The sequence below is a fragment of the Doryrhamphus excisus genome, linkage group LG4 (assembly GCF_037039965.1).
Source record: "Doryrhamphus excisus strain RoL-2023G ecotype Guam linkage group LG4, RoL_Dexc_Guam_v1.1, whole genome shotgun sequence".
Taxonomy (NCBI): domain Eukaryota; kingdom Metazoa; phylum Chordata; class Actinopteri; order Syngnathiformes; family Syngnathidae; genus Doryrhamphus; species Doryrhamphus excisus.
In genome coordinates, this window is record NC_136360.1 from 11,535,816 (window position 1) to 11,562,148 (window position 26,333).

At 45.1% G+C, this 26,333-nt stretch overlaps 1 protein-coding gene across 7 annotated transcripts; it reads left to right on the plus strand.

The window, feature by feature from the left end:
* Positions 1 to 109: 109 nt before the first annotated feature.
* On the plus strand, positions 110 to 25,584 carry patj (PATJ crumbs cell polarity complex component). 7 transcript variants are annotated; one of them, XM_078790148.1, is made up of 48 exons: positions 110 to 182; positions 4,791 to 4,823; positions 4,890 to 5,068; positions 5,936 to 6,133; positions 6,227 to 6,363; positions 6,756 to 6,954; positions 7,668 to 7,796; positions 8,107 to 8,355; positions 8,424 to 8,526; positions 8,655 to 8,743; positions 8,826 to 8,955; positions 9,027 to 9,086; positions 9,792 to 9,853; positions 9,925 to 9,981; positions 10,064 to 10,198; positions 10,385 to 10,555; positions 10,659 to 10,730; positions 11,046 to 11,213; positions 15,362 to 15,571; positions 15,673 to 15,750; positions 17,052 to 17,312; positions 17,459 to 17,486; positions 17,572 to 17,629; positions 17,763 to 17,840; positions 17,934 to 18,005; positions 18,105 to 18,282; positions 18,472 to 18,582; positions 18,675 to 18,737; positions 18,853 to 18,946; positions 21,053 to 21,249; positions 21,419 to 21,510; positions 21,697 to 21,763; positions 21,842 to 21,937; positions 22,008 to 22,085; positions 22,161 to 22,205; positions 22,398 to 22,452; positions 22,531 to 22,655; positions 22,740 to 22,823; positions 22,887 to 23,080; positions 23,453 to 23,600; positions 23,674 to 23,748; positions 23,823 to 23,964; positions 24,027 to 24,058; positions 24,126 to 24,248; positions 24,335 to 24,439; positions 24,592 to 24,689; positions 24,754 to 24,877; positions 24,943 to 25,584. In XM_078790148.1, the coding sequence occupies exons 2-48, from the start codon at positions 4,796 to 4,798 to the stop codon at positions 25,087 to 25,089; spliced, it is 5,424 nt and encodes a 1,807-aa protein (XP_078646274.1). In that variant the 5' UTR covers positions 110 to 182; positions 4,791 to 4,795; the 3' UTR covers positions 25,090 to 25,584. The 7 variants fall into 7 exon arrangements, 6 of the variants coding, with proteins under 6 accessions (XP_078646274.1, XP_078646276.1, XP_078646277.1 ...); XM_078790150.1 differs by having other exon boundaries at positions 23,826 to 23,964; XM_078790151.1 differs by having other exon boundaries at positions 22,743 to 22,823.
* The last annotated feature ends 749 nt before the right edge of the window (positions 25,585 to 26,333 follow it).

Here is a 26,333-nt window from a genome sequence, read left to right on the forward strand (position 1 = left end):
CAAATGTATTTTACTCATTGTAATCGTTATGCTTGTTTTTCCATTGTATAGTGTAATGTGACGGATAATGTAGCGTACATGAACATGTTTCTGGCGACGCGATTGAGAGCAGTCTCGGTAACTCCAACAGTCAGCGAACGCACCATTAAAGCGACACTGGCATCAAACTGGATTCACTTCAAGTAAGTTTGATTTCACTTTGAATTCTCTTAAATTCGCCATGAACCGACTCTCGTTTGAATGAAGGCTTTGTTGCCAGAGGGTTTTAGCCTTCAGCTTTATATTGGAACCGAAACAGACTTTGTTGGCGGGTAGAGATATGAGTTAGCATGCTAACGGCTAGCCGACGGAAAAGTTGTTAAAGTCAAGATGAAAACATACAATGTTATTATGTCTAACATACACGCAAACGCACGCGCATACGCACACACGCACGCACACAGGGGGCACTGTGTCGTTTGTGGTTGTTGTATTTGTAGTTGTTAGAGGGCGGATGCACCTGCTGGTATCAACTTGATCGTGGGCATGTCACATAGAAGAAATATTGTATATATTAAACGTACGTAACACAACAGTCAAGCTTTATTTCTACCTTAAAATTGTTTACCGAAAGTCGCCCCTCCCCCCTAACAGGCCCAGTTTCACTTCCTGCGTTCAGGTGTCCATAGGTGAGCAACACGCGCTGATGATGAAGTTGTCAATTTTTGTGCAATAACGCTACATTCTAAGCTAACGATTTGTGTTAAAAGGCAAAATAATATATTGTCATTTGCTTAGGTTACATTACAGTACATCAGTACTTTTAAGTACATCACATGTTTACAGTTTCACAATACAACATGTCCGACATGGAGTTGGAAGCAACAGTTAATTTAATCCTACACCTTCTCTATTTCACAGAAATTACCAATAATTTGATCATTTATTTATGTTCATTTATTCATTTGTGTTCATTATGTACCAGTTTACTATTTTTTTAATAATAAAAGAAAATGTGTGAAGATGTGTAATGGAAGAGTTTGTAGCTAACGTTCACAGTACAATACAGACAAAGGAGTAAAAGTTTGGAAATTAGGAAGGTCAGAATTTGTAAAATACCACAATTAATGAAAAGAAGACACAGATGATGTGTCACAAGATCTAAAAACAGATGAAAAAGACCTTAGCACTAATAATACATTTTCCAACCTCAATATATTACCATGTGCACGTGTGTCTGTTTTCCTTGTCTCTCGCCTTCAAACAGCTTGGAAGTGCACTTACCGGCACGTTTGTTCGATAGAAAAATTACATGAATGGGGGTGAAGTCTTTTGTAAGTCTCTCTGTCTGGAGGTGGTGCTGGTAGCATACATACAGTGTAGAAGAGTGTAGCCTCATGCAGAGCAATGAAAGGTAACGTAGTAGAAAGTGAATAAGTAGCTTGCAATATATTGACATAGACTTTTTTTTTATTTTTAATTGTACCTTTTGTAAAAGGGGACCTATTATGCTATTATGCTTTGTCTTGAGTTGTGGACTCCTATAGAGCAGCAACACACGATAACCTGCACAGAAAGTTTTGTAGATCTTCCAGAATCTGCACCTACTCCCGTTGCATTTCCTTGGCTTTCCAAAATGGTTTGTTTTAATTTATTACACCCACAGCCCGCCTCTGGGCACACCCTCTCCACTGTGATTGGTCACTTCCAGACTACTGCCAAACCCCACTTTCTAATTTTGCAGGTATAGGAGTTTATAATAAATGAATAAACCATTTGCAGATCTTACAATGACTTACAATGACAATGAGACTTACATTGTCAGACTACAATCCTGACACAAAATAAAAAAACATTTGGTCATTAACATTTTTTGCAGGACTACCTGTGTTTAGAAAAACTCAGACTGTGGTGGAAAAGGCTATTAGCAACTCCAGACATCAGTGAGCTTGTAATTTGCATGCAAAGTGTGCAGAGTGTGCAGGTAATGCACACTCTATAATGCTACACAGACAACGGCATACTTAAAGAGACCCAGTTAGGACAATGATAAATTAATTTGTTACTTACAGCTACTGACTCTTCAACATGACCAAGTAACGTTGGAAAGGCATCAGGCTTCAGCAACAGTTTGGGAGATAGTCCAGCTTCGCCCATGTTCACAAAACAGTCCCACATTTGTTTCATCAGTGGTCAGAGCTTACTTTTTTAAATGGTCATATAAGGTTTAGTACAAAAACTAAAATTGTCACATCCGCTTATGATCCATATTTGAAACAAAACAGATTTAGATTCTTTTTACCCAATGTGTAGCCATGAAAGTATTTGAATGAAGAACTGCTTTCTATCTGTGCTGTTGGGTTGCCGGGGGGGTAGTCTAATTTGCATAATTGATCATGATGCAAAACTCACATAAGACTGGGAATTTTCACAAACTCGGACTCAGTGTCTGTGTGTGACATTAGCTCATGCTTGTAAACTTTAACAACAGAACATGAAGATCTTAACTTACCAATCACAGTGGAGTGGGCTCGGTGGGAGGCGTGCGAGGAGGAGGGTCAGGGATGGAGTAAATTATACAGACCTTTTGGATGGGAGGCAGGAAACCCAAGGAAACACTGCAGGATTAGGTGCAGAGTCTGGATGATCTAGATAGCTTTCTGTGCCGGTTATTGTGTGCAGCTCATCTGTAGGAGTCCAGAACTCAATGCCAAGCCCCCAAAATGAGTACACTGAAAGAGTTTAAAAATGCAATTTTTGATGTGACTGGGTTTTTTTAGGCCATGGGTTTTGATTTGTTGTTTGTGTGTTTTGACTGCAAAGTTTCCAAGTCACACCTCATTGCACCATAGTAAAGAATTGTTGACTATATGGTATTGTCGTATACCATGTTCCTGGAGTCGTGGCATCGTGAAACATTGAATGAATGATGCCATTTGTGTCTGTCTTTTATAGGCCATCCTGGTGGTACACATTGCTGTACAGCAATGCTCAATAGGTACTCCCTTTTGAGTCATATCACCAAACTCCAGTGATTTTAAGAAGTGGTCCATGCAGGGAGACGTGTGTGATATCTACATCTAGTTACTATGGGGCATTATATGGAAACTTTGCGCTCAAAACACACAAACTATAAATCAAAGCCCATGGCCCTAAAAACCAGCCACAACAAAAATTGCGTTTTTAAAGTCCCCTTTCGTTTTAACAACTCCCCTTCAATGTAATAATGTAAGCCACACAAACAGTCCCATTATTATATGTTTGTGAGCAAGTCCAAAATCGTGAAAAAAAAAACCCCAAAATGGTACCGTCAAATCTACAGTGCATCCGGAAAGTATTCATAGCGCTTCACTTTTTCTACATTTTGTCATGTTACAGCCTCATTCCAAACTGTATTAATTTAATCTTTTACCTCAAAATTCTACACAAAATACTCCATTATGACAATGTGAAAATTTGGAAATATAATAACTGTCTATATAAGGTCCCACAGTTGACTGTGCATGTCAGAGCACAAACACCAAGCATGAAGTCAAAAGAACTGTCTGTAGACCTGCGAGACAGGATTGTCTTGAGGCACAAATCTGGGGAAGGATACAGAAAAAATTCTGCTGCTTTGAAGGTCTCAATGAGCACAGTGGCCTCCATTATTCGTAAATGGAAGACGTTTGGAACCACCAGGACTCTTCCTAGAGCTGGCCGGCCTTCCAAACTGAGCGATCGGGGAAGAAGGGCCTTAGTCAGGGAGGTGACCAAGGCCCCGATGGTCACTCTGTCAGAGCTCCAGCGTTCCTCTGTGGAGAGAGGAGAGCCTTCCAGAAGGACAACCATCTCTGCAGCAATCCACCAATCAGGCCTGTATGGTAGAGTGGCCAGACGAAAGCCACTCCTTAGTAAAAGGAACATGGCAGCCCGTCTGGAATTTGCCAAAAAGCACCTGAATGACTCTCAGACCATGAGAAACAAAATTCTCTGGTCTGATGGCTTTCGTCTGGCCACTCTACCATACAGGCCTGATTGGTGGATTGCTGCAGAGATGGTTGTCCTTCTGGAAGGCTTGGTCACCTCCCTGACTAAGGCCCTTCTTCCCCGATCGCTCAGTTTAGAAGGCCGGCCAGCTCTAGGAAGAGTCCTGGTGGTTCCAAACGTCTTCCATTTACGAATAATGGAGGCCAATGTGCTCATTGGGACCTTCAAAGCAGCAGAAATTTTTCTGTATCCTTCCCCAGATTTGTGCCTCAAGACAATCCTGTCTCGCAGGTCTACAGACAGTTCTTTTGACTTCATGCTTGGTGTTTGTGCTCTGACATGCACAGTCAACTGTGGGACCTTATATAGACAGTTATTATATTTCCAAATCATGTCCAATCAACTGAATTTACTGCAGGTGGACTCCAATTAAGCTGTAGAAAGATCTCAAGGATGATCAGTGGAAAAAAGATGCACCTGAGCTCAATTTTGAGCTTCATGGCAAAGGCTGTGAATACTTATGTAAATGTGATTTTTTTGTTTTCTATTTTTAATAAATTCAAAACATGTCAAAAAAAAGCTTTTTTCACATTGTCATAATGGAGTATTTTGTGTAGAATTTTGAGGTAAGAGATTAATTTAATTCAGTTTGGAATGAGGCTGTAACATGACAAAATGTAGAAAAAGTGAAGCACTGTGAATACTTTCCGGATGCACTGTATCTGTGGCAGTACAAATGTATTTGTGGCAGTCTACCAGAAATGGGCAGCTTTACCATAAACTGTAAGGCTCCAAGCGGCAATTTCAATGAGGAATAACTGTCTTTCCAACTGTCCTTCCAGACGGAATGACCATGTTTGAGAACATTGGAGAAGGTAACATCACTTTATAATGACCTTTATTCAGTGTAGACACCTAATATCCACACTGTGTTTCTCCAGTGTCGCCAACCGAGCGCCAGCAGGTTCTGGATGCTCTGGAGCGTCTTCAGTCCAAGCTGGTTCAGAAGGAGGAGTGGAGCCACAGCGAGCATGTGGGCACCCTGAAGGAGACCCTGCAGAGTCCTCTGTTCACTCACATCCTGACCCTGCAGCACTCCATCAGGCAGCTGAGGAACCAGGTCAGAATCCAGCCAGCACAGCGCACATGAAGGAAGTAGACTGTGGTCCAGTGAGGACATGGTGCATGTGGATCAGTATTCTGTAGCGACCAGCCTTGACAATAAACAAGCTGCACTCCAAATTAAGATAATGGCAGGCTTCATATTGTAAGTGCTGCGAAGGTCACACTGGAGTCTATGAAGGCGTCGCCCAAGCTGTTGGAAGCTTTATTTATACCCCCTCGCATCCCCCCACCTGTGCACGGATCTATCAAGCTTTAATATCTGCTGTCCCGCTTTGACTAACGGCCTTGTCCCGCCGCTATTGATGAAATGGCGCTGGATGGTGCGCCGTCAGCCCGGCCCAAATAAGCCTCAGACTGATACGCTTCTACAATGTGAGAGTAAAGGTCATTAATAGATTACCTGCTCACGGAGCACAGCAATCTATTGATTTTCTACACAGCTCACTCTCTGCTTCATTACTTCTTATTCCAACATGTCCTTGTGTCTCTGTGTGACCACACTTTGTCCTCTTTTGTCCACTTCTGTCCCACGCGCCACTCTCACTCTTAGCACTTACTATTAGCATTTTTTCATTAACGTTCATTTGCATTTAGCATTAGCATCAGCATTTACCATTCGCATTTCTTGGCATGTATTTTTTGTATTTACCGTCAGAATTTGTTATTTGCCTTACCATTATCATTTTGCAATTATTATTAGCAATTCCTTTTGCATGTATTATTAGCATTTACTATTTTCATTTAGCATTAGCATTTGGTATTTGTAATACTGTTAGTGTTTACTGAAAGACCAATTTTCACTTTTTACTCCTTTCTGGTACTCATGAAAATAGTCCTACTAACATTCCATCCTTCTCTGCAGCTGAGCAGTATGCCACCAGCTGCTGGCGGCGAGTTCAGTTTTTCCAAAAAAGGTCAGCTGATTATGAGCGCAGGGGGCTCAACTCCGCCCACCCTTTCTGCCTCCTCAGCCATCCTGACCGATGGTTCGGCTCCACCCTCCCGTCAGACTCCACCCCCACCTGCCGACCTTCAGGAATGGATCCTGTCCGCTGCCAGGGTGCGCGCATGTGAACATGAACAGCACTGCACAGCACTCGCATGAAAAACCTCACTCACCAATTTGTGCGCATATGTGTGTGTGTTCCCTCAGGGCCGACACACAGAACGCATCAGGCTGACTCGGCCGCAGTCAGGTGGTCTTGGTTTTAGTGTGGTGGGTCTTCATCCAGGAAGCAGCAGTCAGGATGTCTTCATCAAACACATCCAGCCTGGAGGCGTGGCCCAAAGGTAACATGCCTCTCAATTAAAACACTTGTTAACCCATGTTAACCAAAAAAAAAGGAGATGAGCTGAGGTGGGAGTTTTTGTTCAAGTTCTGGACTCTTGTTCGATTCCGAGTAGTTCAACCACTGCACTGTTTGGGTTCAACGTTTGTAAAAAGTAAAGCTAACAATAAGAAGGTAGCATTAGCATGTGGCTAGCAGAGCTACATTAAATGCAGCTAGCCGAATGTCTTGTCTTGTCTTCATATTCATTCATCAAATTGGAGCAGCAGTATTTTAGCAGCAGTAATGCTAGCTCATGTTTTTCAGACACATTAGTCAGCACTTAGAATGAATCGTTATTGTTGGAGCAGCGTCTCCATGGTGGTGATGTTGGCCATGTGTTGGCACTGGCAGGGATGGGCGGCTTCAGGTGCGGGATCAGATCCTGGTGATCAACGGACGCCCTCTGGAGGCGGGGATAAGCCATCAGCAGGCCCTCACCTTGCTGCAGCAGCCTGGAGAGACGCTGGAGCTGCTGGTCGCGAGGGACCGCCCACCCAGGGAATCACCAGTAGCAGTTCCTGCCGCCTCTACCATTGATGATAAAAACATGGTAGGTGATGTTAAATAGCTGATCTTGCTGGCACTCCAAAAGGACATAAGTCAGTCATACGTACATGTAGGTCACGCTCCCACATCACAGGGACACCGATTGTAAGTCAGCTGACTTTGTTTCAACCTCAAAGTGAGCATCGGAGTCGGCACTCCTCATGTGTAGGGTGAGGCGGACGTGGTACTGCTGACTTTTCTCATCTTTCAAAGAGTGACCTAGATATTAAGCAGCCCTCATGCTAATTGATGGTCATGTGATGTCAGCTTTGTGTCTAATGATTCTGCCCTCCTCATTAGTACACTCGCTCACACTGTCCCTCTTATTTGTCCTTGCTGGTTAGACCCGACCACGTCCCGCATTCCTGGCCTCCCGACCACCTTCCTTTCTCCTATTAAGACCTCTATTGAGGTCACATGAAGCAACACGGTGCTGAACCGTAGATTTGTTAGCTTTTGTGACTGGAGACTTGGACCTGCCATCACCGCTGATCTTGTAACAAAGTCTCGTGTCCAGACCTGACAGATCCACTTTGTCCTAACATGTAAAAGGTCACAGAAAAAGACATGTGTACATCAAAAGCGTTAGCATTAAAATTGTTATCATCTAAGCCAGGACAAACTCATGAATGAAGACTCCTGGGTGTGAAACAGCAAGAAAAGATGCAACTCTTGGAGAAATATACCCTCTTGTCTAATGTCCTGTTTTCCTCTAAGGGTCAGTGGGGTCACGTGGAGGAGATCCAGCTGGTGAACGACGGCTCCGGTTTGGGCTTCGGTATCGTGGGCGGGAAGACTACTGGTGTGGTGGTGAGGACACTCCTCGCAGGCAGCGTGGCTGACAGGGTATGTATGTTTCTGCGGGGGCACCGCTTGATGGTCTTCTTCAAAAGCTCCTCCTCCTATCTCCAGGTCAAAGGGCAGGGGAGCAAGGAGGTCTTGGTCATAGCAGAATGCACTTGTCAACCAAAGTTTAGGACAGTACAGCTCAGCTGACTTAATGAGGCAGTCGGACTGGAGTGTGGAGGGAATGAGCATTGCTCTTCTTTGACCTTGCACTCTTCTCTGTGTTGTCTCATGTCGTTTGTCACATACAAACATCTGGCCCCTCCCCGAACTTTCATGGTGACTTGTCTTTTTTTCCTCCTCCAATCAGGATGGGCGTCTCCGCACAGGTGACCACATCCTTCGCATTGGGGCCACGCCCACCAGCGGTCTCACCAGTGATCAGGTGGTCAAGGTGCTGCAAGCGTGTGGGAGTCATGTGACCATGCTGATCGCTAGGGACCCACACAGCCAGAGGACAAATGCCCCGCCTCCCCCGCCACCACCAGACTCTTCCCCAGTGTCCACATTACCCCCACCACTTCCAGAGCAACCTCCCCAGCGGCGAGTCAACAAAATGGTGAGCAGCGCATCTGTCTCTTGATACTTCCTGCTTCCTACTTCCTTCTTTCTGGTTGTGTGTATCAGCCCAACTTGGAGGGGTATGAGATCCATGAGGTTCCGCTGATCAAGAAAGACGGACAAAGCCTAGGAATCTCCATCATCGGCCACAACCCACTCACCAGTCAAGGTATCTTTTTCCGTGACATCACAGGGCTGTCAATAACCAGAACTTTCTTCAACTTATGTTAGCTTGCTAGAAGATGCTGAAGTGTTAGCGTCAAGGTCATGCATTATCCCGTCTCTTGTTGTCCTCAGACGCAGTGGGCGTGTTCATCAAGCATGTGGTCCCAGGCAGTGCCGCGGATCACAGCGGGAACATCCGAGTGCACGACCGTCTGATTGGCGTGAGGGGAAGACAACTGAACCATGTGACCTTCTGAACTTTTGAGTCCAAGTTTGTCATCTCTTCTCTTATTGTCCTCGCAGCTGGACGGCGTCAGCGTGCACGGTCTGACCAATCAGGAAGTTGTGGAGGTGATGAAGCAGACGGGCCGGACCGTGGTCCTGACGGTGGTCAGGAAGAAGACCAGAACTCTGGAGAGGTCCCTAGACAGAGGTACAGTGTCAACTCATTGTCCTTAGGGACTGTGTGTGTCAGTGTGTTCTCATATTTGATGTGTGTGTTAGTGGAATCTTCTCGCGGGTCACTGCGAACGTCACTGGAGGTCAAACAGAACAGGAGCAGTGGTGAGCGAGCACACACACACACACACACACACACATGAAAAGTTGACGCTGGTCCATAAAGGTGTCATCACACTGCTTGTTTCCTTTCCTTTGTTTCCTTTTTGACTCCTGATCATGTCCTCTTTTGTGGTTACATCAGCTTCAGTTGTTGATAATAACAAATCAATAAATAAAACACACATTCCCATTCAAATGCTCCATAGCATATTAGTTTTATGCTAAAGTGTAAAAGATGAAACATTGTATGCTCTCTTTGTATTGCTTGTTAGCTTTTCAAGTGGCCGAAACGCCACGCTCGCCATTGGCACACCTTGTTGCTGCTGGCTGTAGCTTCTCTGACAGGCTGGCAGCGATGTACGAGCGTGTTTATTCATCTGTACGCTGCAGATTAATGATACTGGTAGGCACGCTTAGCAATGCTAATTTAATCTAAACACTTCCACCACTGCAGTGTTTTGTTTTTTTTCTTGAGTAGCGCCATGTTCGCCAGGATGTGCAGTGCATGTTTGCACCACACCTTAACAGTCAGGTAACCATGGCGACAAGTCTTACATTCCTGAAGAAGACTGCCAGTACATCTAAACTTCAGAATCCTGACGACGCACTTAAGGAGGACTTCCTCTTGAACTTTTTGACGGCTATGATGAGCGATGAAGCAAGATGAAGACTGTAGCTAACATTTTACTACACTCATGTCGCTATTAGCTCCAGATGCAGCGCTGAAGGCCAAGTGGCAGCAGTCTTTGGGTCCGGAGTACCAAGTCCTGGTGAGATGTCCACTTGTGGTGTGCGCTTTGCATGTTGTGTTTTAAGTTTATGACCTGTGTGCGTGTGGCAGGTGATTACGTTGCATCCTGTGATTGAAGACGACGCTGAGCTGCAGAGGTCCTCCAAGGTGACACAGCGGCACATCACAGCCTACCAACCCCATGTGACTTTGCCCCTGTGGTCCTGTGACATGTTGTGTTGATGTGCAGCTACTGCCTGTCCACATGCTGAGGCTCGGTGTGGAGTTAGACTCCTTTGATGGCCACCACTACATCTCCTCTGTGGCCCCAGGAGGCCCCGTGGATAAACATGGCGTCCTGAGACCGGAGGACGAGCTGCTGGAGGTGAGGACATGGAGCATAGACAAGCTAATACTGAGCTCATTTTGTTTTGCTTCTTGCATTGTTTACATGTCTACAAGCAAGCCTAAGCTGACAAAATGACATTTTTCACAAGGCTGAGCTCTAACATGTTGTCCTCTTTGTGACAGTGTTCATGATGTAAATGTGTGTTCTCTTCATATGGGGCAGCTAAATAATGTGCAGCTGTATGGAAAGTCTCGTCGGGAGGTTGTCTCTTTCCTCAAGGAAGTGCCTCCCCCTTTCACGCTGGTCTGCTGCCGACACGCAGCCTTTGACATGGAAGCAGAAACGGAGTCGGAATATGAATTAGGACAACGACCAGTAAGCAGCATGGAGGACGTATGTCCTGTTATCCTCACTATAATAATAATTATTAAAATGGAATAGAACAACCAATAAACCACATGGATGGGATTGTAAAGTGTTTGTGTACGTTTGTCAGCTGGAGATGAAGCTGGCGTCGGCTCTCTGCAGTAACACAAGTGTGGTGCAACAGGAGCACCAGGTCATGCAGGTGAATTCTGTTCTCATGTGTTCTTTGTGAGGTTTAGCACAGAACTGGTCCATATAAAACAACACAAACCATGTGACATGTGACTAGCTTACTAGCTAACTAAGCTAAGATGATCCCTACAAAGATCACACATCATTGCTAAGCTGTAATTGTGCTACTGTGTGGAGCCATATTTGAAGGCTTTGTCACACAATGGCCACTTGCTCCGTGGCCATCTTGTAAGCTGACTTGGCGGACCAACCGGTGCCGCCTGCTGTTGATAGCTAATGAAGAAGTTTAATAGCCAGGGAAGTTTTACGAAATGTGATGTGACAGCAGGTCATTGAGGCTATGGAGGAAGAGGAGGAGCACGAGAGGCGTGAACACAGCCAAGACGACGATGAAGAAGAGGGGGAGCTGGCTTTGTGGTCGACTGATGTTGACATTTTAGAGCTGCACAAGGAAGCAAATAGAGGTCTCGGCTTCAGCATCTTGGACTACCAGGTAACATGTCTGTTTCTTAAATGAGCATCCTCTATGCTTTGTCTGGGGGGGAACTTTAGGAAACGCCTCTCAGCCGACAACCCCTCCCCCAAACCTCCACATTCCGAGTACTTTGTCTTTAGGCACAGCTTCACCTCTAAGACCTCCTCCCTGAGCTGAGGGGGAGGAGCGAACTCCAGGTGAAGTCCCGGGTGGTCTTCATGCATTCTACACCCGCCGGGGGGGGGGCTTCCTCCCAATCTCGTACCGCTGTGCAGGAGCGCATGTGTACATACATAGAGTGTTATGTGTTATGGCTAATCAATCAAGGCCCTCACTGGAGAGATTATGGTAGATATGGTAGATAAATAATTATAAAAATTAAATATTTTATATAATTTAAAATAAAACATTTAATAATAGTATATTTAAAATAATTTAAATTTAACTAATTTGTGCACACCTGGAGGTAAGAACAAATCAATGTTGGATTTAACAAATGGTACATATGTACATATACATTTGTCCTAACCAAATATTATGACATCACTACTATTAGTGTAACATAAAAAAATTACAAAACTGTGGCTCGAAAAGCTTTTACTAGCCAATGGTCGGTTATCTTTATCTTCAATGAAGATAAAGAGCTGGTCATCCCGTGCCATCATTTCCATTATAAAATCACAAATTGCTTTCGCTCTCAGGTTGTCTCCGGCAAACTTTCAAACGGCAGAGTGATGGTAACAAGCCCCGGGCCCCTTAGCAATGCTGCCGTTTCAGGCGGCTGATAGTTTGATGTGTTGTTTGTTTTTCCCTCGTCGCGGAATGTTTGCAGAGCATTAGGCAAAGCGTCTTCCTCTGAAACAGTGACACATTTGCTCACCCTAAACCACGTATAGCACAGTACGGGAGTTTTTCCATTGGAGTTTTTTTTTTAAATACATTAATGTTATCGGATTTATTGGTATGACACCATAATTCCTCATACTGGCTCCGTCTGGTCCGATAATTGTCATAGATAGATAGATAGATAGATAGATAGATAGATAGATAGATAGATAGCTTGAACTAAAGTACAGTAGATTTACTGGGACCACCAGCGAGGGTGGAAAAACCATGAATAATTGATACACCCATAAAAAATGCCTATTTTTGACACATGGCTCACTCGGCTCAACATTTGCAATAAAAGACACTAATTATACTCAACTAAAAACAGTAGAGTGGAATCAGCCCCAGAACCCTCTCTTTCACTTTTAATTGTTTTCAATTGCCAATGTTTACTTGTGACACAATACAGTTTTAAGCCCTAAATATGCCTCACACACTTATGTAACACATTTAATGTATTCAATAGTAGGTAATCACCACTAATGAATGATAATGTCAGATGAATTATGAACAGATTTAATCAGAGTCACAGTGTAGCTTTGAGGCTGGTAGACAGGCTAGCGTTAAAGCTAGCAGGCAAGTTTTATGGCCCGGATTAATTGTCAAAGCTAGTGCGTCTGCAGCTAAACACACCTCTGCATCTCACCACTATGGTGTGTTCAAGGACCGCAGAACAAATTGAGAAATCTCAACACTTGACGAAAAAAGATTCAACATCGGTGAATGTAAAAATGGTGGCTTTTATAAGAGTGGTATTGTGGTATAGATATGTATCTATTTTTTACGACTTATAGTAAATTAGATGTGTGTTCTGTGGAACAAATGGCATATTTTCAAAGAAAAAAAGGATTTTTCAACCAAAAATGTACAAATCCACCGTATTTACAAAACTTAATAATTTCATGTATGCTGACATGTTGTATGGGAACAACTGTAATGAAAAGTGGTGTATTGTTTGTATTGGACTTGATGAAACTTGTAAGGTGCAAACATGTCAAAAGTACAAGTCAAAATGTTTTTTTTCCAGCTGCTAGGAATACTTTGACATGGTAAAGGTCTTCCAGTTCCCAAAATGAAGTGTAGCGCTTCTGTAGGAGGAGACTCTGACTCTCAGCACCTGTAGCCATCTTGGTGCATCTAAAAATACAAACTTGGCAAGCTGCGCAGCGCCGACGCTGCCCCGGCTTCACCACCAGGGAATGCACCAAATGTACGTGCGCGCCAGCCAGGAGAGAGTGTGCACGATGCTTTGAGTGTCTCTGAGGTGTTTGCCTTCCGTCCTCGCGGTTACTTGGGTTGGCTGCTTGAGCCCTTCGACCTCCCAAACTTTACTCTCAGTCAGAGCAGATCATTTCCTGCATCAAGTGTACAAACTTGACTGCCCTCCAGTCAACATGCTACATACTACTGCAACACACACCTCATTCTCTGTCCTGTCACGAGAACACACGTGTCCATATTCTTCTCTTTTTTTCTGCCTCATGACAGCAGAATTCAATTAACACTTGGTTACTAGGTACGAAATCTCTTGCTAGGCTTGTCACGATAAAATCAAACTCGACAATTTTGCCGGCCTAGATATATTGAAATGTGCATGCGTGCTTCTTTTTGTCCTCTCTCTCTACCAAACAGGCTAGATGATAAGCGGGATCACTCACTTACATTTCAGTGACAGTGACTCTCAATGTATAACACCTTATTGTGCATCAAATACTAATTATATTGCTGCATCCAAAACATGTAATTTCATTTTGTAATTTTATTTTTATTGGCGTTTTTTGTCTTTTTGTTTGTTTAATTTATTGTATTGACAAGCTATTCCAATGACAATGTTAACTACTCTACTACTACTACTACTACTAAAAATTACATTGTTATGCCACATAGTATTGTATTATCAATACATGAATGAAAAAGCGTTCTCAAAATAATGTGGACAATAATATCATTTAGTGGCAATTATTGTCCAGCAAAATTAGATACAGTGTTGTAACAGGCCAACGTCTTACCTGTGCCTTTGCAAACATTCACTTTTGATTGACACTTGACAATTGACATTGAAGCATTTATTTAACAATATGCAGGAGATCTCTCATTTTGCAGGGGTTATGTTCAGTTGACTATAATAATTTAGATGCCCATAAAAATGGCTATTTTGGACACATGGCACTAACCCCCTGACCACCTCCAACCCCTGTTGCTTGATTGATGTTCATGTTCTCCTATGATTTGGGATCAATATTTGCATTGAGAGTGACGTAGATTAGATTAGGCTCCAGAATTCTGGATGTGAATTTCTCTCAGAGATGAATAAGGTATCTAGAACCCTCTCCTTCTTTCCTCAGCATGACTCTCACATGCTTATTAAATGCATTTCAAAGTATAAAAGGAAATTTATAGATACTCACCACTAATGAATGATGATGCAATGTGATCAATGAACCGATAGAATGGGAGTCACATGGGGAGAGGTTGTATATAAGTTTCACTGTTGCGTCTCACTGTGTTTTTTGTAACACAGTATGTTTTAAGGCCGGATTGACAAGGTCAAAGGTATTGCGTCTGTAGCTTAACACACATTTGTGTCTCACTGCTTTGGTGTGTTCAAGAACCACCAAACAAAGCGAAAGCTCAACGCTGAAAGAAAACATCAGTGAAGCATAAGCATGTAACAATTTTGGGCTGGTACATGCTTTACATATTATCACATATTTGTAAATTATTCCTGACCTAACGTGAATGAGACATGTTTTCTACATAAAAAAACGGACAGTACACAGTACAGTTTTACAAGTGCAAGGATAAATTATTGACGGTAAAAAAAATACATTCCAATTACAGTTGAGTTATTTTCAGTGTTTGTTTTCAGTGATCTGGCTTCTCTTTGAGCTCAGCTCATGGACTGTTCACTTCCTGGGTGTCTTTCATCACTTTCTATCATGACCAGTGTGCATGCTCGTCAGTGACCTCTGACCTTTGTGCTTCTCGCCAAACAGCTTGTTGGTGTTCAGTGGTCTTTGTCTCCCCCTGCCGGTCACTGCCATCTATGTCACCTGTTGTTCTTCACCTTAACCTCACCTCTTGTTTATTTTACAAGCACAATATTCAAAGACTTTGCTTTACTGTGAGGATGTCTCACTTTGTTGGAAATTAAATACCAGCTTGTTCTTTTTTTCTTTTTTTGGATCCTCACCCAACAGTTCAATAAAATAGGAAGGTATTGCTAAAATCGATAGCAGTGATGTCATCAGACGCTGAACCTTTTGTTTACTCTCCAGGACCCAGTGGACCCCGCTCGCTGTGTGATGGTGATCCGCTCTCTGGTTCCTGGCGGCTCGGCTGAGCGTCACGGTGGTCTGCATCCTGGAGACCAGCTGGTGTCTGTGAACCGCATTCAGCTGGACCAGCTAAGCCTGGCCCAGGCCGTGGAGGTCCTCAAGTCTGCTCCGCACGGCATCGTCCGTTTGGGAATCCGCAAGCCGCTGGTGGTAAGGGCCCACCTTCAGGTGCTTATTCGAGTCTTTAGAAGGGGTGGGGTTTAATTTACATGGAGGCGGGTGGTTATTTACTGCCAGCTTCCGGCTTACAGGTGGAGGGAGACAAGCGAGGAACCAACAGCGATGCCGATCAGATGTCAGTCACAGACACGGAGACACCTCCACCGCAAGTAATGCCACATTTACAATATAATCACCAGTATGGCCGCCATGTCTCCTAACTGAGATACGTCAACTCTTCAAAGTGTCTTTGACGTCTTGCCAGTACTTAGTGTTTCATCTTCATCCTCCATCTTTATCTTCGTCTGCCCCGATGTCTCGCTCACCCTTCTTCACCCTCCCTTCCCTGCTCATCACCTTCCTCCTCTCCTTCATCCTTCCTGCTCTTCTTCATGTCTCCTCCTCTCCTCTGCTTTTTCCCTTTTCTCCTTCCCGCCGTCTCACAGAGTTGCTGACTCAGCTGGATGAGGGGATGCAGCAAAGTGCTCCATCAGCTCAACAACCATCACTGCACTCTTAAGTGGAGCGGGGGAGGGGCTGCAGGGGTTGTTGGGGGTTGCTGTCATGGACACTCCGCTAGAAAGTACTACTGCAGTATAATATCAAAGTACAGTAGTCATGGTGGTAGTGTGGGTGGAGCACTTCCTGTTTTGCTCCCATGTCTACTGAGGAGTTGTATTCCATGAAGATGTTTGGGGTCAATGTCGTCAGGGTGGGTAGTCCTGCCAGGTTCACAGCTAGTGGGCATAGAAATCAGCCGCAGTCGAATGCATGTGCGCTGGTGTTTGTGTTTCCATGGCGACGTTGACAGCCAAGGAACTTCTGGAGTCAAACATTGCATTGTGGGTCAGTCCACTGTTGGTGGAGCCATTACAGCACTAGTGAAAAGTCACTTTTGAAAGTTTGATTAATGCTTCTGATTATCAAAGTATTTTCTAAATGTAACCTTTGACCTTTGTGCACCACACGGGTCAGAAGCAGCCTCCATCTCTTCTCCCGTGACGAGTGCAATGTGATGTCAGCAGCCCTCATCACCTAATGGCGGCGGTGTGAAATGACGAGGCTCTTTAAATCTTACGAGCGTGAGGCCAATCATCCTGTTAGCGTGATGAACTCTCCGCCGCCGTCTGCTCCTCGCCTTCATTAAACGGAGTCTCGGCCCAGATGAAGAGATGAGGAGCAAAGTCCTTGCGGAGGGAAATTATCCTAAGTGTTGTCATTAATACGCCGCGGTGCAGGCTAATGTGTGCGTCGTAACGTTTAGAACAGGAAGTGCTGACGAGGCTCTTTGGCGACTTGACGAAGACCTTTACATGCACGCTGATGAAGGCCGCGTTCAAAGTCAGGACACTTTTACTGCAAACGACGGAGGGGTGGGGCTTTCATGGCCGGTGTTTGAGTAGCGACAAATCATTGTGAGATGAACATCATCCTCATCACCTCTGACTTCTGACCCCGTGGTTCTTCGCAGGGCTCTACAGAAGATGACTTTGGTCAAAGGCAAATGGAGGAGGAACCAGAGCTGATCCTGGACGGCGGCCTGCCTCGCTATGCCACCCCTTCTCTGACCTCTGACCTTCCTGTGGAGGAGGGCAGGGAGATGGCTGTGGATGATGAGGAGCAGAAGGAACAGATAAAGGAAAAGAAGATGAGCTCTCTTCCCAGAAAAGCTCCTCCATCGTGGGAGGAGTGGAAACTGGCGTCCTTACTTCGAACAGGAAGAGCTGGGGAGGCGAGTTAGCATCTTAACTTAATGATTGCGAGAAGATGGAGGAAATTCTTTTATTTTGAAACTTTAACAAGAAGAAAATGGAATAGATTAACACTTACCGTAGAGTACAGGTTGAATTACCGCTGGTGTGTGTGTTTTCCTTTCAGAGTGTGAGAGGAGATGTTGAGCTTCCAGGTGAAACATTTTTTAACATTGCTTTGTTGTTCTCCTTCCAACTATGTTATGATGACATGATGTGTATGTGTGTGTATATGTATAGGTGAATCCAGAGACATGGAGGCCGACTCAGAAGTCACTGTGACAGATACAGACACAGAGTCAGTAGCTCCTTCAGTTTGTCATTGAGCTTTTGTCGCCCCCTGCTGGTCAAAGGCGTCTCATGTTGTTCGTTTGCCCCTGCTTAATGTAGACGGGATGTGGTTGACTTTGTTGTTGTTGTCTTTTGCGGAGGTCCATGAGAATGATAGACATGGAGAAGAGGAGGAGGCGGAGTCAAGGAGGATATTCTGCAGCTCAAAGTGGTCACAAGTAAGTCACCTGTTTAATTGTCAGGCAATTCATGATTGATACCTCTTTTTGCACTGTGTGTGTGTGTGTGTGTGTGTGTGTGTGCGCACGCAGAGACCTTCCTGAGCGTGAGGAGGGTGAGGGAGAGGAAACCCCAGCCTTCAGTCACTGGGGACCCCCCCGCAGGTAAACAAAACAATTAAAAATGTCTCACTGTGATTTGCATTCCAACACCATACAGTATTGGCCACACAGGCATCCTATTGTGCATGTGTGTTTTTTTAGGGTGGAGGTCTGGCCTGAGGAGGGCCAATCGCTGGGCTTGAGCATTGTGGGAGGTCATCACGTCATCAAGCGTCTGAGGAACGGAGAAGAGCTCAAGGGAATCTTCATAAAGCAGGTCCTAGCTGGAAGTCCTGCTGCCAAGACCCAGTGTCTGAAGACTGGAGACAAGATCCTGGAGGTGGGATGGGACACCTGCAACACTTTCATCTGAGGGTGCAGTCTAATGGCGGCATCTGGCATGTTATGAATTGCAAGCCCAGTGTGATAGCTGTTTGTGGTCTGGTCAAATATCTGAAGGTGTTGTCCTCATGGTGAAAGTAGGTCTTCATGAATTGAAAACCAACATGAATGAATGTGTGTCTCTCAGGTGTCAGGCATGGACCTGCGAGCTGCCAGTCATGAAGAGGCTGTCAGTGCGATCAAAACAGCTTTGAGTCCTGTTGTCTTCATCGTCCAGAGTCTGTCTGCTATACCACGGGTATACACACACACATTAAAAAGTTTGCGTGATAATTAGAATGTTACATGTACACACCAACATCTAATGTAAAAAGTGTGTGTGTGTGTCAGGCGGTGTCTCTACCAGTGGCCATGTCCAAAAGACACAAAGCAGACAAGAGGACACACTCTCTGGTAAGAAGTGTAACCACAAACGAATGTGTGAGTGTTGACTACCAACAACTGGCGATATCTGTATACATCTCAATGAACGGAAATGTAAAAATACATTGTGTGTCTCCCATTGCAGGCCCCGGCATTAGCCCCGCCTCTTGTGCGGCAGCCGCCACCTTACAGGCCTCCCAGTCAATTAGAGCTGAGCTCAGAACTGAAGCAGGCCAAAGGTCAGTGACACACATTTTATATGCTCCACCAGTCATTCTTATAGATCACATGTGTCGACAGAGGGCCAAAACACTGCAGGTTTTCTTCCCAACCAGTTTCCCCAACAGGTGATTTAATTGACGAGCTCCTTCCTTCAAACCAAAGGCGGGTTAATCATTAAAATCACCTGCTTTAGTTACCGGCTGAAAAGAAAACCTGTAATGTCTCGGCCCTCCATGGCATGAGTTTGAAACCCCTGTTATAGATGGCTCGCTAGTAGATGAGGGGGGCGTGGCTAATGACAGCAGAGTTGTCCTCTTATGTTCACTGCTAGCAGTTAGAATCTAGCTGTACACTAACAAGTGTTTCTCTGTCTTTGCAGGCCTTATATGACAACCCCCACCCTTCCCCACTTTACAAAGTTCCAATGTGTTCATTTCTTCTTCTGTCACTGCATTTGCTTTTTTTGCTTTGGTTTGGTGCATCTCGTACAGATGGATGGGGCTTGTCAGGGCTTTACTGCTGCTGGTTGGTGGGTTTATCTTGTTGTCTGCTAGTGGGAGTGGCTATAGGCATGGTTAATACGGAGGTGTGGCTCGGGGGAGTGGGTGCATACCCTCAAGTGGGTGTGGCAAGTAGAGTGAGTGGCTGTGGTCAGTGGAACGCTAGCCTCTGTTTACGTAAATGAAGCACATAATTAATGACTTGATTTAATGACATTATTCATAAAATAATTTGGTTAATGAATGACAAGGTCTGTGTTTGTAAACAGCTGGTCGTGTTGTGTGCTTGGGGGCAGAGGAGGAAACTCTTCTATTTTAAAAACAATATTCATATGTAGTGGCTAGATGTGTTGTCAATATTATAATAAACTCCATGTTGTTAGAATGTTAGTGTGTGTTATTTGTACTGGAGGGGGCGCTGTACTAGTGTGGAGTCAGGTGGGGGCTGATGGGGATGGGAGTGTGTACAACTGAGCCATCGCTTTCTGTCTGCCTCATATCACAGCAGCACAGCAACGTGCACACCCGCATTCTCACACACTCTCTCTCTTACACACACGCTTGCACACGCTGTGTTTCTGGATGTGAACGTTTGGATGTCGTGACTGAAGTATGGACCATGTTCCTGTCAGGTTAGTGTGTGTGTGTACGTGTATGCTACAGTGATTATGTCACAGATGTTACCTCTATGTAGAGGTCACCTTTAACCTCATACCATACACACACACACACACACAGTCGTCATGCTGCAGTGTTTTTGAGGGGGGGCAGCTCTTATTTGAAAGTGACAGCATTCTCCTGATGTGTCTGTGTGTGAATTGCGGGGGTTGGGGGCTGAAGGCTACACACACAGCCTCATAACTGCTTTCTGCATTAGCCTGTGTGTGTCTGTGTGTGTGTGTATTATTGGGCTCTCTGTCATATGACAAACATCCTCATGCCTCGGTCTTGATCAGCTATCCCATAATATTTACTACCATGCCGGCATTGCTGCAGAAATGCTAACAGTTAGCTATGCTAGCTCAGCATGTTGTGAAGGGAAGGCTGACTTTTTTTTTGCAGTAATCATTCGTAAACAAACAAGCATATCCTGAGAAGCAGGAGTGTCAACGTCTTTCAAAGACATTGGACATTACAATATATACAGTACAAAAAACCAAGCAGTCATAATAAGGATATGATAATTATGAGATTTTTACCTGAGGTGATGTCAGTAAACTACATGCCATCTTGAATGGGAAATGCAGCAGCAATACAGCTACTTTATCTCATTGACACTGACTAGCACTACCTCAGCTGTACATTTGATTTCTTCTTTTCTAATGCTGACCTGTCAACTTTCTGTGCACCACTTGCTCAGATAACAGTGGTGTCCTTCTTAATGTGCACGACTGGTTTGTGCACAGGCTCAGCAGCATGAGGGTACAGTGGGAAGAGAATGATTTATACTCCATGGTCACCTTCCTCCTTGTGTCCGTGTACTTCCTTTTTGGTGTCTGGTCTGTGTTGTGGTGACAAAGCTATTTAAAAGTTAGCATGTTAACAAAGGCTAAAGGTTCCTTGCATGGTTCTGTACGGGATATGTAGAATGCTAACTCCTCACCGCCATCCCTGCCACTGCAGAGCGTTGGTGTGAGCGTTATGGTGACCTGCGGGGGGAACTCTTGTGTGTGGAGCTGGAGAAGGAGCGGCAAGGTTTGGGTCTCAGCCTGGCAGGGAACCGCGACCGCTCCCGACTCAGCATCTTTGTGGTGGGCCTTCACCCCGGTGGGGTGGCTGCACGTGATGGACGCATCCATGTGGGGGATGAACTCCTAGAGGTGAGGCCATGCTTTTGTCTGTAACATTTTAACACTTTGTATCTCAGAAGTGATGGAATTTGATTTACAATGACATTGCACAGCCTTACAGATAACACTTAGGGCAAACTTTGTATTTAATTGTCATCATTTGTCATTGACGAGATGATATGCTGAACGTGTTGGACAGGTGAACGATCACATTCTTTATGGGCGGAGTCACCAGAATGCCTCAGCCATCATCAAGAGCTCCGCCTCCAAGGTCAAACTCATCCTGCTCAGGTAAGAAGGTCTTTTTGTTGTCATGATTTTATTAAGCCTATTTCAGATTGTGTTTAAATTGACAAGAAGTGTAATGTCACATTAAGAGTTTGTTGAAGTTAGATCAAATTGACTTCTGGCCAGCCCTTCTTGGTTGATGATGTCATGAAATGTTTTCAGAATTAACTGTAGCATTGCTTGTTGCAGAAACCACGATGCTATAAACAACATGGCCGTCCCGCCGTTCCCCCCTCCCCCTGCTACCATCCCTGAGGTACACATACCAAAAGCCACATGCCACTTCTTGCTCAGTGGCACTCAGTCATTATGCACTTTTTGTCAATCTGCCCAGCCAAGCGTCCCCCCGCCACCTTCAGGAGACTCTGCCTCCACAGACTGGCCCCGCCCCCCAGACAATGTGATGCTCCTCCCATCTTCAAACATGCAGGTCAGGATCATTAAATATGCAAACGATCCCACATCCTCCCCTGCTGCTGAAGTCACCTGATATCACACAGGACGAGACAAGCCAACAGGCGGAAGGAACCAGTGATGTCGCCCCCTGCAGTCTGAGGGAGGACGACACCATCTTGGAGGTACGCTGGCCAGGTGCGTTGACCTCTCTCCCCTGAAGTCATGTTGCTGAAAGAATGTTTGCTGTTTCCGTCCAGACATCAAAACATGAGCAAGTTGCCAAGGCCCCCACAGAGCAGCAGGTAAGGAGTAACAATCTATCCATCAATCTGGCTTGGTCAGTGCGTGTCATGTGATCAGAGGTCAATCAAGAATGGGTACTCATTGACTGGTCAATACATTTTGTTGTACTATTGACCAATGTTGTTCAACAATAACATTCATCAGTCATTGAGATTATTGATGACTGATAACTGATCAAAGTGTGTAATCAGTCGGGCAGGTGGTCCGGCGGCAAAGGCGGGGGTGCGTCACATGACACAATCAAAGGTACAGACACCGGTTGATATGCACATGCAGGTGCACACGCACAACAATTGATTGCTTTGTTGACACGCTGAGCGGCAGGAAGCTCCGCCCCTTCAGAGCCTCGGCACTGTGCGGTGCTTCCCGGTCAGGAGACCACCTTGGAGATCTGGAAAGGTGGAAGTGGACTTGGACTCAGTGTCGTAGGAGGGAGAGACACGCAACTGGTAGTATCAACTTAACTTACCTTAACTGACATGTTGGACCTCCAGTCAATTATGTGTGTGTGTGTGTGTGTTTGGCGCCCCCAGCAGGCCATTGTGATCCATGAGGTTTATGAAGAAGGTGCAGCAGCCAGAGATGGTCGACTGTGGGCGGGAGATCAGATCTTGGAGGTACATCACTCTTCTCCACAACACCCTGATGATTATGAGTATAATGGTGAAGATGGCCTGCAGGTCAACGGCGTGGATCTGCGGGGGGCGTCACATGACGAGGCCATCTTGGCTCTCAGACAGACGACATCCAAAGTTCTTCTGACGGTTCTGAGGGACGATGATCACTACCCACATCATCAGAACCTGGACGTCTTTTTGGTGGACCTCCACAGAAAGAGCGGACGAGGGCTTGGTGTCAGCATTGTCGGGAAGAGGTCCGCACCCGCCCTAATGACCATGGCCTCATCTCATTTCATGACAACATATAACGTCACATAATGTATAACATGTCACATAATATGTCATACTGTATGTAACATGTAGTAACATATACATAACATAACAGGTAACAACATGCGTAATGCTGTATGAACATAACATGTAGCATTATATGTAATGTTGTGTAACACAACATAAAACAACATATAACTTATAGTGTACTACATGTAAGATACAGTAACAACATGTGATTTAATGTGATGTAATATGGAACATTCAATAACATATGGCCATATGTAATACGCAACAAAGTAATGGATGATGTAACAGAACATGTAAGTTACAGCATGTAATGTTCGTGTGTACAGGAGTGGCAGTGGCGTGTTCATCTCTGAGGTGGTCAAAGGGGGCGTTGCTGAGCTGGACGGTCGTCTCATGCAAGGAGACCTCATCCTGTCTGTCAATGGCCGCGACACAAAACACGCCTCCCAGGAAGCTGTGGCCGCTATCTTAAAGGTGACACACTCACACACACACATACACAGTGAGGCTTCAGCCTCGCCCCCTAACCTCTACGATCTACACGCAGTGTGCCCGAGGTCCTGTCCTCCTGGAAGTGGGCCGACTCAAAGCAGCTTCCTGGTCCACTTGCTCAACTTCGCATGTGAGGACACACACACCTCGGTGTATAGTGAATGAGGGACAGTCCAGCGTGTTTAAATAAAGTTTTTGTTCTAGAAGGATGACGTTGGAGGAGAAAGTGTTGCCACCCCTCCCCTTGTGAAGATGTTGACTTCCAACCCATGCAGCGACCTTTTAGCTCCAAGCAGCAGCATAATGTCAGAAGAAGATGTCACTTCCTGTACTGATGAAAATACAGGTGCGTCACTTTTGTACTTGCTGCTAGAGCGTTAGCATTCTAACATCTTCTTGCCTTGACAGACGCTGGCGTCCGCACCGTGCACATCATCAGGGTAACATGCACACACACACAACTTCCCTATGTGACCTTTGTATCATGTTGTTTGCTATCCTCCCCAGGGTGCATGTGACTCTCTGGGGGTTAGCATAGCAGGGGGAAGAGGTAGCCCATTAGGAGACACCCCCATCTTCATCGCCATGATTCAAGACGATGGCGCCGCAGCAAAAACACAACAACTCAAGGTGTGTGTGTGTGTGCGTGTTTGCACATGCAGGGATGTATGTGTGGTCTTTCAACCACATGACTGTGTGTGTATGTGTGTGTTTAGGTTGGCGACAGGCTTGTTAGCGTCAACAATCAATCAGTGGAGGGTCTGTCACATGACGACGTGGTCAACATGATGAAACACACACATGGAGACATCTGTCTGCAGGTCACACACAAACGCTAACACAAGCATGGTCCATACTAATAGCTAATGCTAGTGTCTATGCTGTCCTCAATGAAAGCTCCTAGCATACTAATGTGTTAGCATGACGTGTAAACATGCAGTCTGATGCTAATGCTAGCTTGTGTGTGTGTCAGGTGGTGGCAGATACTAACATGAGTGCCATCTTCAGTCAGCTGGACAACATGTCCACTTTGTCCTCTCACACTGATGACACACACCTTGCACACGCATTGTGAGTATACACACATACACACATGCACTGCAGTCCAGGACTAACCTGCCCTTCCCTCCTCCAGAGGTCCACGTTCCCGCACCATCCGTCTAGAAAAAACTAGTGATGGACTGGGCTTCAGCATCGTTGGAGGATTTGGGAGCACACATGGAGATCTTCCCATCTATGTCAAAACTGTCTTCAGCAAGGTGTGTGCGTGTACGTTTGTGCACGTGTACAGCTGCCCCTTACATGCTTTTATGTGTGTACACAGGGTGCAGCGGCAGTGGACGGGCGCCTGAAGCGAGGTGATCAACTGTTGTCCGTCAACGGTCAAAGTCTGGATGGTGTCACACACGAGCAGGCAGTCGACATCTTGAAGAAACACACAGGAGCTGTCACACTGGAAGTACTGTCCTAACACATGCACACACACATATTGTGTGACAACGATACAGCTAAATGCCTTGATGCCAATACTAGCAGTGAGCCTTGTTGTTCAGTGCTTGCTAGCAAAGTGTGCTACATTAGCATGTTGTGCTGTGAACAAAAAACACTAAAGTGACGGCAAATATGACTTTATATTGACCGCTCCTGTTTTTGCTCTTTTTTTTTTTTTTTTGCTCAGAATGTTCTTTTGTGCCCACAACCATAACAGCAAAGTCTTCCAAATGTTTGTTTTGTCTCATTAATGCTTAGCTTAGCATCACACATTGGACCTAACAAGCTAACTAGCTAGTCTCCTGCCCGGCTCAGCTAGCTAGTAGTCTTAGTGGGGCCAATAGAGGGAAGAACTGCATTGTTTTGAATTGTCTCATTCTTTAGCTGTGTTTGCACTAACTGACAAGACGTTTGTTAATTCACATATTGTCTCATGAAATAATCCAAAATAGAAATAAAATTCAATGTTTATCATGAGCAGATCTTTTGTTTTTTATGCTAAGCTAAGTGGAGGCTAAGCTATTGCTCATAGTGAAGTGCAGTTTTACCGGTACCTTTGCCCTGGTGACACAGAACTGAGTGGGTTGGAGCCAGGTCCGATACCCTTGGGACAGTGGAACACACCCTGCATGACACGGCTGCTTGTGCCAGCGACACCAAGCCGTTCCTCAATGTCACTATGGTCGAACCCACATACTGGACCAGTCAGGACCAGACGACACACAGCACACATCAAATGGTTTGTGTTCCAGAAAATTTCCAGAAAATCCCAAGTCCAATTCATCCGATATCAGTGTTTCCGGTGTTGGTGTTGATTGTGCACACAGGATATTCTAAGAATTAGAAAAGCTCCCTTTAACTTTCTTAAATATTCAGCTTTAGCCTTATTAACATTTTGGATTGACTAAACAGTGCAGTCATCCTGGACGCGATGCATTGTATATGCCATCACAGTGGTCTTAGGATGGAACCTTGGAGGACTCCTTACTTGTCAAAGACAAGTTAACCAGAACCATCTTAGAACTCCTCCATGTTGGTTCAGCGACATTCTTATGAAAGCTGTGACTGGCGCCGATCCGAAACGCCCTCTGCACTTTTGCAACACAAAACACAGGCGGGTTTGTTCTGGTCCGTTCAAGTTGGGACAAGACTTTGTGTTCATCCGTGTGGGTGTGTTTGTGCCGCATTGTGTTCACACTTCACAATCAGGAAAAATGTGCTGAC